General features: G+C 42.6%; 1 protein-coding gene across 12 annotated transcripts in view; it reads right to left on the bottom strand.

Annotated features, from left to right (window-relative positions):
• Positions 1 to 12,999, bottom strand: part of SEMA4D (semaphorin 4D) — a 498,348-nt gene that overhangs the window by 152,545 nt on the left and 332,804 nt on the right. For all 12 annotated transcript variants that reach the window (XM_069227530.1, XM_069227533.1, XM_069227504.1 and 9 more), the window contains one exon: positions 2,117 to 2,265. In XM_069227530.1, the coding sequence (XP_069083631.1) occupies positions 2,117 to 2,265 (149 nt within the window). The remainder of the gene's footprint in view (positions 1 to 2,116; positions 2,266 to 12,999) is intronic.

The following is a 12,999-nucleotide window of genomic DNA, read 5'->3' as shown; positions in this document are numbered from 1 at the left end:
AATGCGAAAGTCGGGTACCCACCCAAGGAACTAGGAAACCCCAAAGGTAAGTACCAGAGTGTCCCCCTCCCAGCATCCAGGAGAGAAGAGATAAGTTACTGGTTCTCCCCAAACTGACCCAAATGACATCAGGAAAGGATATTGCAAGACCCAGACAAGACTGCAAGAAACCAAAGGTGGATCCTGTAAAAGAAGGGGACCAAGTGCAGTTCATGCTGGAGTGTCCGGTCGTAGCAGGAGCCACTACCCACCAGTCTGTGGATGCAAGAGTTGGTTGATGGTGAGATGAAGACAGTCAGCAATGCAGCACTGGAGCAGATGAAGAGTTCCTAGGTGATGCAGTCGACATTCCACGCCGGATGAAGGATTGCAGTCAGTCTGATGTGGAAAAACCACCAACAAGCCTCGGCAAAGGCAAATGTTGCAGTTGGTGCAAAAGTGGAGCTGACGGGGATCAGCAAGGTCCAAGGGGAACTCCACGCAGGCGACCCTCAGCAGTGCAGAGAGTTTGAAGAAGAGGAGGCAGCCCCCACAGAAGACAGGTAGGAGACCAAAAATCTCAGAGAGGCCCATGCAGCACACCTGAAGAGCAGTCCCACATCATAGGAGAGGCACACAGAGGGCTGTGCGTTGCAGGGAAGAGTACTGGGGGCTGGGGCTACATGGAGCCTGAAGATCGCTTGGAGGAGATGCCAATAAGCTGTGGCAGCTGCAAGAGACTCAGTGCACTGGCTAATGTCCTGCCTGGGAAGGCAAGGACATACCCTTCATCGAAGTTGAACAGCTGGCAGAGAGGACCCAGGGGACCACTTTAGGCCACCACCCGTGATGCAGGATCCATACAGCTCAGGATGAGGCGCGATCCACGAAGTCGGTTGTCTTTGCAGTTGATGCCTGCGGATACAGGGAAGTGACTCCTTCACTCCAAGGGAGATTCCTTCTTGCTTCTTCCTCTACAGATTGAAAACTTACTGCCCTCAGAGGATGCACAGCCTGAGAAATGTTGCAGTTGCTGGAAGGAGCCAGAGAAACAACTTTGCAGAGTCGTTGCCATAGCTGCAGATTGTGGAGTCCAGTGGCAGTTCTAGTGGCCAGAAGTCGGAGTAAGCGTTGCAGAGGATTCCTGCTCGGCGGTGGGGTGAAACAAGACATATGTAGCTCTACTACCAACTTAGAAGCTAGCCACATACTCAATGCAACTACGCTTTGCTTACTGTAATTTTTTATTCCATTTTATATCTCCACAAGCATTACTGTTCACACTCACTTTTACCAATGAGTGTATATGTGAACACAGTCCACAGTGGGATGGGAGGAGCTGATCTTTAAATGTGTAAAAGGTAAGAGACAGACATTACTGTGCAGGAATAGCAGCTTCCCAGGTAAGGAGCCTGGAACAATGAAGAAAAATTCCATGTGGCATGTCAGTTGACGTAAAGGGCACTTTGTCAAATTAGTAGTCTTGAAGCCTAACAACCATAACTGATGTCAGACTACCTTGAACATATTTAAAATTAGAACACTGATGTTCAATGAAAACAAGTGCTCCTGTACAACACAAAACATTGAAGATACGAGACACTGTGCACTGGTGCAGTTCAAACTGAAACTGCCATATGGCTTCCTTCAACCATTACCCTACTGAAAAAATCTTAGATGGGTAAAGCAGGAAAGGTGGTTGTTTGGGTGAAGCAATGTCCTGGCCGTAAGTGTTCGAGTTGTATACAAGGCCATCCTTTCTGAAACTATAAAGTTGCTGGACCGCATAAAGGATAAAAGACCCATAGTAGCCAAGTCCTGACTGAGGAAAAATGGCCTTGCATGTCTCTACATTGATGTGGCCAGAGACATTCTGCGGAGTAAAATTACTTGAAAGAAAATTTACACTTATTTTGAATCTTAAATTCACCTCAGTGGAGAGAAGGTACTGACCAGAGCCATGAAACACAGATTGTGTATAAATTGTTAGGCACTTCAACCAGTTAGGAACATAATGACAAACACATTTCATAATCCGAGACTATTTTAATCACAGCAAAATATGGCAAAACAGGACCCAAAATGTCAACAAGGTTCAAAAGTAGCTACTGGAAAAAACAAAGAAAATAATTCCTACCTTGCACACTCTGGCTATCCTTGGAATCAGAAGCCGGTTAACAAATTCATACTCAACAGAGACTTCCGTGAAGAAAAAGTACACTTTATCATCATCGCCACTTTGACTTGCATTTTCCCTGATGACTTCAGAGTGAACAAATCTGGGTTCTGGAAGCCAGAAAGAGAGAAAACGTAAGTAATGTGTTGGCTCCATCACCAGTAATGACCAGAAAAAATATATGCCAAATGTGCTCTCATGGCTACACGTTGAACATCTGGAATTTCCATCTAACCCTTTTGGCGGTACAACCCCATCCACCTCCCAGACATTTTCACAAGTTCTATTTGGAGGATAAAGATCCATGAAGCCTGATTAAGCATTAAACATTCAAAAATTAAATACAATTTAGTTTAGGCTACGTACAAACTAACATTTCCAGCACTATGCTCTAATCAAAACACTATAAAGCCACCCTCATGCTTGCACAATGAAAACGTAGTTTTGTGTTTTCCTCAACATCTGCAGGATGAAAAAAAAATATAGTGTTTACAAAAGCCCACACAAAATAAAGTCCTAGACCTTACTGAAATCCATAAAAGAGTAGAAAGTAAAGAGCACAGAACAAATACAGTCTGTTTAGGTGACAGAACCCACATGAACAGAAAAGATGAGGCAATGATTTAGAAGTTGGGAAACAAAAAAGACTAGCATTACTGTAGTGAAGGCAGTAGAGGTCTGACCTCAAAGCTGCTGCAGTGGTCATTTTTTTTTAATGCAAGCATATACCGTAAAAGTAAGGAGAATGAAAAATACATGCTACGACCTGATGTGCTGGCCGTGTAATCTAAATCACGTTTTTAACAGAAAAAATGACCAACATCAATTTAACAGAACAATAAGGGTGCTTGTTAGCAGACAGGCATAGTTTGAACAGGTAAAAAACACCTTTTTTAGGATTATGCTTCTGATCCAATTTGATGCTGTTTTTTGTGCAATCTTACTCGGTGTATGACAGTAAAAGCTGTTTCTCATGTAAAAAATAAATAAAAAAAAATAAAAAAAAGACCCTCGGGAGGCTTTTACTTGCCATATGATCCATTTTGTGTGTAACAAAGAGATGCTGGTGCTAGCTCCCATGTGAGAAAGGGTTTTCTATAACTTCTATGTTTCCTGCCTGCTATATTAATTTACCAACAAGCCAATATGAAAACAAAGAACTGTACTTTTAAACTACATCACGGGAAAATATGATTCTTATCGGATCAAAAAAAAGATACTATTGGCTTAGAATTATTGGAATCTGAAAACATAGTACTTGACCAGCTCTGGCATGGAAGTGCACTTATTTTTCCGTGAATGTGCAGAAGTGACCAGACGGAATGCCTTCTCTCAGTCAAACTGTGCAACAGTTGAAAAGAACAATAGATTAAAAGTGCTGTGCACCTCTATGCAACACAAGCAATTCGAACGCTGGTTTCTACCCGATTAGGCCTATACAATCTGGTGTAGCCTGGTTCCAGTGCACAGAGAAGCCAAGCTACACCTGACTGAAGAGGCCCAATCAAGCTGAAACCTGCCTTGGGTTGCTTGTGTTCCGGTTCAGAGATGACGTTGATAGGCAATATGGGCTTCACTGTTCCTACTGGAGCAGGAGCAAGACTGATTAGCATATAACAAAGTCTATTCTGACGTAGCATGGTTGGCAAGAACAACAATAGGCTGAAACGCTACCCCAAGTAACTGCTAGTGGTCAGACATACTATAAGCATTCCTCCCATCACGCTTTGTGTGTTAAGTCTACAAATATACCACAACTGACTGCTCTAAACACCAAGGCAAATACTTAATGTATTTATGAACCCTCTGCTGCCAATCATTATTAATTATGTCGGCTTATGCTTCTAATCCAATTTGACACTGTCTTTTGTGCTATCTTACTCGTAGGACACTAAAAACTGTTTGTTTTAAAACCCCCTCTAAAGGCTTTTACTTGCCATAAGATCAATTCTTCTTGTGTACCAAAGAGCTGCCTGGTCTAGCTCCCCAAGTTAAAAATAGTTTTCTACGGCTTCTCTATTTCCTGGCTGCTAAATTAATTTAACACATCAATATGAAAATACAGAACTGTACTTAGGTGGGTTCTAGTAGTGTGGCTCGTTTTCCACAGAGGGGCTCCAAGTGACAACAAGAGACAAAAACACGCACAAATTTACTGTTACATGCTCATCCGATAAGGATGTTCATGATCCCATGGACCAGGTGTGGAGCGACAGGAGTCACGGAGTACCCATGCAAAGGTATTGCTTGTTTACATATGTTGGATTATTACCCTGTGTTGCACCTCCTGCTAAACAACACAAACATAAACCAGGAATCCTGCCACCATCTTTCGGAGCTTCCCTTCCATCTTCCTATAGATTTACAAATATACTTGCAGTACGGGCCCTATCCCTCGGTGCCTTATTTGCCACTCACTCTTCCTACACTGGAAAAGACTACATAGCATCCTGCCACTTTTTACCACTTTCCTTCTGGAGTGAGGGGGATCCAGCTCTCTAAAATAGAGGAGCAGCGGGAACGTTGTTTGACAGCAGCATGTCTGCTGTCACACCCAATAACTGAACATAACACATTGTGTGCTTCCATAGATCTGATCAGAAATGCTTGAGGTAAGGGGGTTGGCGAGACAGCAGTTATCAGGGACTCCCCCTTCATTTCACTACATTTCTTAGAGATCCATAGAAGCAGAAGACTAGCATTTGGCCTCCCCCTGCTTTTTTGCGGTTGATGGAGACCGGAGGATGAGATTCTCAGACGTCTGAAGCAAGAGCAATGAAAAGTAGTTTCTTTTAACTAACATTAGAAGTGACAATGTTGAATTAGAAATCATTGTTAGCACTAAAGGCTCTTATGGAAACAATACATACATGGCCTCAAGCGATTCATTTCAAGAAAGAAATGGCAGTTCCGAAATAATAACATTTAGAAACGTTTTTTCTTTTTTTAAGAATGCAGTGAGTGAAGGAGAAGATTTGGAAACCACAGCCTCAGGAAAGGAACAACAGCAGATGAGAAACTTTCGAGCCAAATGAAAGCTTTAGTACAAAGACAAATATAACAGGGCTAAATCGGCAGGGTTGTGTTGCCATTAAGTTGATGTCTGGAATTAACACACCAAAGCAGTATGTTGAAGTAACTTAATGAAAGAACATTCAGCAAGGCATGAATTACAACTATGCTACTGCAACAATCAAGCACACTCCAGTTACGTTTGGCATTAATCTTCCACTGTAGAGATATTCCCTCAATTTGGGACAAGTATGGTCTGGGTTATAAAAGAAAATTGATTAGAAAGGGCAAGTCTTTAATTTCAACAACGTTTAATTCTCTTTTTAAGATGGATTCAGAAAATGTGTTGGAAATGGAATAAAATGAATGGCTGACATTTCCTCGGGCTGAATGGTATTGCAAATGAGACTGCATCTGGAAACAGATGTTAATTGTGATAAGTTAGTGAACTTTGTTGCTGATCAGAGTCAATCATTTGGCGAGGGTATATTGGCATCTAAACTTCTGAAATGAAGTAACATAGCATGTGCACAGAACGGTTCATCAATTAAATGCTGCGCTGAATAACCTTTGACTGACAGGGGGAACAGCGACCGGGGTGGGGTTGGCGGGGGTGGGGAGAGTGAGAGGGAGAGGGAGGGCGGGAGGGAGAGGGAGAGCGAGAACGCACGCCATCAAGATACAGAAAATATAAATGGTGGATAAAACAATCAATGAGACAGAAAAATATAGACAGAAATCAGTGGGTAAAGTTAGAAATGTCTACAGATAGAAAAGGCCAGAATAGGATCCATTATTTTCTTAATTTCACACCGAGCACAGACACTTTAGACGCGTGTGGGAGATTGACATTCCAACACCAAGGAGTGAACATTTGAAGACCGACTGCACCAGAGGTAGTGATGGCTGAGAACGGAGGTCAGAAGGTCCGTTCAGAATAGGGCACAGTGTTCCTCGGTTAGCTATAGGCTGAAAACGTGATTCTTCAGACACCACTGGGCACCGGAAGGAAAGCTGCAAGGGTTTTGCCCGTGGGTCTAATGACAGCAAATTCCGGAAGTGTGGGGCACGTGTGGGGAAGGATTGGTGCTGTGTGCGCGCCATCTTCAATGTCTGGCTCTCCAGGAATAGTGGTCTTTGCTTTAGAATCCTCTTTGGCCACCAGATAATTGCAATTGTGACCGTACTGGAAAATGAGCTGCAATGCTACAGGTGAGTAGGCAACAGGAATGGTTTGATTTTCTATTTTTAAATGCCTGAAGGTGGAAGTTGGCCACTTTAGTGACTGTGTGTAATAGCCAGAGAAGAGTCAATGATGAGGGATAATGAAGGCAGTATCTGCAAGTGCTCGGCAACTGGGATGCAGAGAAAAGTTCCGGTTTAGAATGATGCCTATCTGCCAAATACTTGAAATCTTTTAAACAGGAGCTAGGTGCCCCAGTATAGTTTACAGATTAGACGCCGCAAGAAACCAATTATAGAAGACTAGATGGTTTCATGACTTTTATCCTATACGGGCAGGCTGGTGCAGCCATTTATTTCAGATGAAAGAAGATTCCCTTTTGAAAAGGAGGGACCATTAAGACACCTAGTGTTTTCGTTAATGGACATCTTAAAATAATCGACTACACTCAGACCTTATTCTGGACATTTTTAGAAAGTAACATGGCTATATGGTGTCCAGCCTTTCCAACATACGATTTTGGCATTATAAATGGCACGATAAAAAAATTATGCAAAGTAACTTAATCATCTGTTGGCTTGTGTTTTTCTTGCTATAAGCCTTTTTGTAGACTACTGGATTATCTTTACTGTGGGCTCTATTTTGATGGAAATCTAATTCTGAATACGTTCCTACATGAAGGAAAAGAATGGTCCCAATGTTGCTAGTAAGACACTACATCCAACTAAAAAGTCTGCTTTAAGTACCCAAATACAGCAACAACCAGGGAGTGTGAAAATATGTGGCTGGGGCTCTACACAGCTGGAATGTCTTGCCTCTGGAAGAGACAAAGCTCCGCACCATTAGACAGCTCAAAAGGCCCTAAAAACATTCATGTTTCTGCCCATTTAGAGATGTTGACTTCACTGCAACTTATTCCTCATTGAAAGTTTCCATCATTAGGTGGTTCCCCCCGTAGGTGGTCGGGTAACCGATATATACTGCAGTCTTTGAATGCCATTCATATTTTCTGTCCCCTTAATCCTAAACCATATATATATTTGTTTAAATACACCTTTTTTCATGAAAAATGTCAAGTTGACATCAGTATCCATCTGACTGTCTGCTTCTTTGCTAGGCCATACAACACAATAGCGGTGTTCCCTTCTGCCTCTTTCCCTTCACCCATGCTGTTCAGACAACCTATCTTTGGAGCTCACAGGTCATGAATTGAAGTCCATTTGCAAGCATCGGTGCTTCCTCCAAATATTCTCTGAAAGGAGTCCAAATGTCGTGAGGCCTGGTATGTTGTGGGATCGTCCCTTCTAGCTCACTACATGTAGTTTTGTTTTCCACAGTCAACATCAAATATTAATCCCAGTTCGACGCAATCTGACTTTTACCTTTGAATAGTCTATGGTCATTCTTGGCTGTTGACTTGGTCAACCCTGCCACAAATACCAATGGCAATGTGAGCATCTCGATCCCCATCATTTACACCAGTTCCTCAGACTTACTTCCAAAAGTTACATATTGGTGGATGACCTTCGCCCAAGTGGTCAAAGTCAACATCTATTTATTTCTATCTATTTCAAGATCCAGTAGTCCCTGGATAAAACTTCTCTTTTTCTGGTCATAGTAAGGTTGATGCAGTAATTTGTACCTATAATTAAAGGAAGTATGGTTCGTCTGGCCAAATATGAACTTCTAGTCTAGTTCCCATTTGGGAGCTCCTGTCACCTTGGGGTCAACCCAGTCAAGTACTGCAACTTTATTCAATACCACCCTGCTACTGAGCATTTTCTAGCCTTTTAGATTGGCCCCTTCTATCAACACATTTTTTAATCTTCCATGGCCTCCCTTAATAGGTATTTGTTCTCTGCTGCCTACCAATAAATCCCATAGATAAACCTTCACTTACCAGTCAGGACCCTTTTCTCTCAGGCTACTGAATCCAACTTCCCAAACAGACTTGTTCATCAATATCACAAGGTACTCCATACACCCCCCCACCTCTGCTGCAACACCAGTCACAGCATCTCAGGGCTATCACCTGTATTGCCTAACACCATCCCCTGTTCACACCTTATGCAATGAAATTGACCAAAATCAAGCACAAGAGATGTCAGATGTTCCCTGGATAACCAAAACAGCAAGCCAATTGACATAACTAGCCCCAGCTATCCATCCTATGTGCCCCCTGCCACAATCGCAAACACCAAAAACAAAGGGCATTTGGGTTAAAATAAACTTACACTTTGTCTCACAATGGCCAATCAATTAGATTAAAAAAACAGACTATTTGATTCCAGGGAATACCCACTTATCATAGAAACCTGGAACAAAGACAATGCCTCGGCCACACTACATGGAATCAACCTTAAAGAAAAGCACCCTCACTACAAAAATTATCTGAACAAGCAGCGCACACAGACTAGCTAAAGTGTACAATATGTACAATAACTCCTGAGTGACTGCTATCATCAATGAACATTAAACCCCTGAATCATCACTTTTCTACTGCTCACCAATTCCAACTTTTTCTGCATCATCCCTTCTAATTCACTTACCACCTCGATGCAAAGTGGCCTTCACCGAGGCCCTTCTGAACTCTGTACTGAATACTTGCATAAAACAAAAAAAAACACCTGATCTTCACCAGACACCAGATCTAGTCATTAATCTTACATGTTATTGAAGGTCAGACAACAATTTCAACATCTGCTCCTTCCACTCAGAACTCATGACAACATTGTCACTGAACACACTGATGCCAGTCAACCGACTTTACCTCTCAATAACTGAGGCCATCAGTTTTATACTCGCTGTCATGCCACAGAGCTGGCTGGGGCTCAATTTGGATTAACATTTAAAAAAAAGGGAACATCTGAAGTCTTCCAAGTGTGGTAAATGTACAACCAGGCACAGGAAATCCAGATACACCAAAAAAAGGAATCTACTAAGTGTTCATCAAAAAATCCCAAAACAATTTTTATTATCACACTACTCAAAGCACATCTTAGATGCCTTACATGCAAACAGAGAACTTGTCAAAACTATTCAACCACTGATCATTTTCTTCATCCAAGAAATGCGTAAGACCAACCTCCGTAGTCGTATTAGAAAGAACGATAATTAAAGCATTCCTTTCAACAATAGACTTCCTAAGTGAACCAAAAACATCCTAACATGAAGGCAAACCTCAAGGAGCAAGGACTCATCTATGGGGACCCAGTAAACTACAGCCCTACATTAAATTGATTACTTCTGGGTATGCTACCTGAAACATAACTATTCACACAGACCTCAGATTTGCTCAAGCAAAACAAACTTCTGTCTAGCAAACGGGGATTACTACCTGGAATCAGTATTAACTGCAATCTGAGACAAACACTGTAACAGTGCTGACTCAGAGTTGCCACATGCCTACTTGACCTCCGCAGCCTTTGGCATAGTGGACCATCCACTACTGAAAAGACTAAATTATCAAGTTATATAACTTCTGTACTGCACTTTCTGGTAGCTATTCTATATAACCACTGATTTCTTTCCTTTAGAGTATCTCCAGGTGCCAGACTGAATCAAGAATATAGTAACAGCATTGCTCCTGTGTTATAGTAGGTGGAGTAATGTTCTGCCCCAGAAGTGATGAACTGAGCCACATGTAATCGCATGCTGATGTCAATTTCTTTGCCAGAACGGGGAGATGGAAGGGCAGTGAGAAATCGGTTAGATAGAGTATCAACCAGAAAGAGTTTTTTTCTGATGGATACTTCTAAAAGCAGAATCCTCACCATTAGAATAGCACCTCCCAAGATGATGGGTCTACGCAATGGCTCACATTAAAAAGTCCTGCAGGCAAAATAGTGAAATGCCATGCCTAACTGACAAGGCTTCTAAGGCAGTAGTGCCTTCTGAATAGGTCTACCAATACTCACAGTGCAGCCTGTCAGATGTCAAGTACAGGCACAGCGCAGTGGTAGCAGTCAATGCTTAGCAGACTTTGATGCAGAGGACCATTCTCCTTTGCAGAGTCCTTTTCTGAAACACCTTTCTTTGCCTCATACAAACCTACAAAGAGCTGATTTCCATCTGATGGTCTTTGGTGCGATCTGTTTTAGCATCCACTTGATGCAGTCTCTGATTGTTAAAGGGGCGAGGGAGGTGGAGGCAGGGCAAAGAAAGTTTGAAGAGTGATGGACCATGTAATGTGAAAAGCTGTAACAACGGTAAGCAAAAAGACTGTCTTAGGCTGCAAAACCACTTTGCCAGGAAAGATGGTGGTATAAGGTTACTGCACTCATAGTGCTTCGAAGTTTGCTTGTATGACGACCTGAGGGCAACACGACCAGAAACAGTCTTCAAAGTAAGGAGATCACATGGATAATTGTGCATATATTTGAAAGGCATACACAAAGTGAGAACCAAATTAGATGCCACTGTGGCATCACAATGAGTTTTGGACGAAATAAAGGATTTAAACCTTCCACAAATATCACCACATCAGACAATTTCAACAATGGCGGTTCGTCGAATAAAGGTAAGAAGGTTGAAAGGGCTGACAGAAACCTCTACAGTGCCCAATGCAAGTCTCTGCTGGGCCAGACATTGAACAAACAACAAGACATGCAGGAGTTTGTTCCGCAATGTATCAGTGAAAAAAGAATTATTCCTGCACCCAACGTTATACTTGGTAGAAGGACAACTGAAAGATAAGATAACATCCACTTCAGTAGAAAGACTGAATGCCATTAACTGCCTCTGCTTAAATCGCCATGTATTGTTCAGATGCTGGACCCTGCCCTACTGCTTGGACCGGAGGTTTCTCCCAAAGTGGTGGCCTGATCGGAGGACAGATGCTCATATCCATAAGTACCAGGTACCACACTCTTCTTGCCCAGTTTTGAGCCACCAGGATGACTTCGGCAAGGTTGGCAGAAAAACAAAGAAAAAAGAAATCCACAACCCAAAGGTTTTAAGGAGTTTAACCTCAGTCAGGAGTCATAGTAGGGAAAGAATTGGGGTTCACCCTACTGGTGGAAACTAGAACCATCAAATTCTTTCATGCAGGGTTCAGTCTTAAAGATAGATAAATAATCAACCACACAGCGCTGACTTGTGGCATCTGGCAACCTGACCATTTACCTGAGGGTTGGAATAGGGCTTATGCTAGGTGTCCTTAAGGTAGTCAATCAGGGCCACACTAAATGGAAATAAAGATTCCAATAAGTTTTTCCAGGTTGTTAAACCAGTTAAAACATTGGTTTTGACTTTTATATTGGGTATCTACAAGTCCAAGACCTCCACTGCACATCTCATCACCATGGTGAAAGAGGCACTCTTCTGTTGGTGGACCAATGGGAAGACAACCCCTAATCTGGGGAAGTGTCTAACCCTCTGGTATCTTGTAAATACAGATATAAGCAGTCATGCTCAAATATGTTGGGGAAAATACTCCTCCACAATCACTACGGTCATTCCCAAAAGCTGGATGGCTCTAGTCAGAGTCTGGATGGAGTGCTGGGGTGTGACTCAAAGATAGAGGAATAGTTCTGTTTGAATCAGAATGAAGTGCAACTGGGTGCATCTGCATGACTGAGATATGACCCTGGTCAAGGTCGAAATAGATTTTGGCTCAGAGTTGGACAGGACAATAGGGCTGTAGTCGTCCTTTGTTTCTGACTTAATCAGTGCTGGTTCTGATTTCACTCCGCTCAACATGGATCTTGGTGTAGGATTAGAAGTGGATACCAGCATGTGAGCGAAACAGAGTGGACTCTGGTACCACAAACGAGCCAACACCAGATCTGCAGGAGTATCCAGACTGGAGGCCTTTGTGGATTCTTGGGGCCTAAGGTGCCATCGGAGGGAGCTGAAGAGTGCTGAAAATTCTTAACGTGGCCTCTCTGAAGACCTCAATCTGTTGCAACATCACAAACAGGGTGCATCGTGATCAGTTGCAAAATTGGCTCTTCGGGAGGGGGCTGAAAGCAGGACCACAAGGAACACTGCTCATGAATTCTCAGGTTGAGAGTGGATGATCTGCAGTTTTACTTAGACTTCCACTTATTGGAAGACCTGCCCCTCATCAGCAGCCTGTCACTGGATCGTCCTCAAAAGAAAGAAACCGTCTGTGCCCTTGAGTTTGCATGAGTTTACAGAGGCTTCTTCTGCTGTTCCAAAAGATACAGCTTTGCATTCCTGGATCACTTTAGGGTTCATAAGGGCGCACTACTTGAAGAACTTGGGAGTCATGCGCCAAAACCAAACACCATAGGGAGATCTCATGGAGATCTATCAAAGACCTCTGTTAGCGTCAATTTGCTTAAATCCTGTAGTTTTAAAAGGAGATATAGCTGTTGTACACTGGAAAAAAATAATTTGGAAATAAATTCATCAAAAGGCAATGAAATAGTTGGGAGCGTCCTCCGAATCCATGTATGAAGGCACAGAAAGAAAGGTACATACGTCTGTGCGCAGGGGTGGCACTTACATATCACTCAGTTTGTCACTTCTGGGATGGAATGAAGTTTGTGTGAAGCTGCAAGATGCCACCTACAGGTGTGTAGGCCGGATGCAGTCTGGTGCATGCAGACATTCTAAAGGGGACGAATCTGTGGTTAGAAGTATTTATCAGAAGAAATAGGAAATACAACACGGTGCAATCGCT

This window comes from Pleurodeles waltl, chromosome 1_1, assembly GCF_031143425.1.
Source record: "Pleurodeles waltl isolate 20211129_DDA chromosome 1_1, aPleWal1.hap1.20221129, whole genome shotgun sequence".
In the NCBI taxonomy this organism is placed as follows: Eukaryota; Metazoa; Chordata; class Amphibia; order Caudata; family Salamandridae; genus Pleurodeles; species Pleurodeles waltl.
This window is presented reverse-complemented; position numbering and strand designations above follow the sequence as displayed.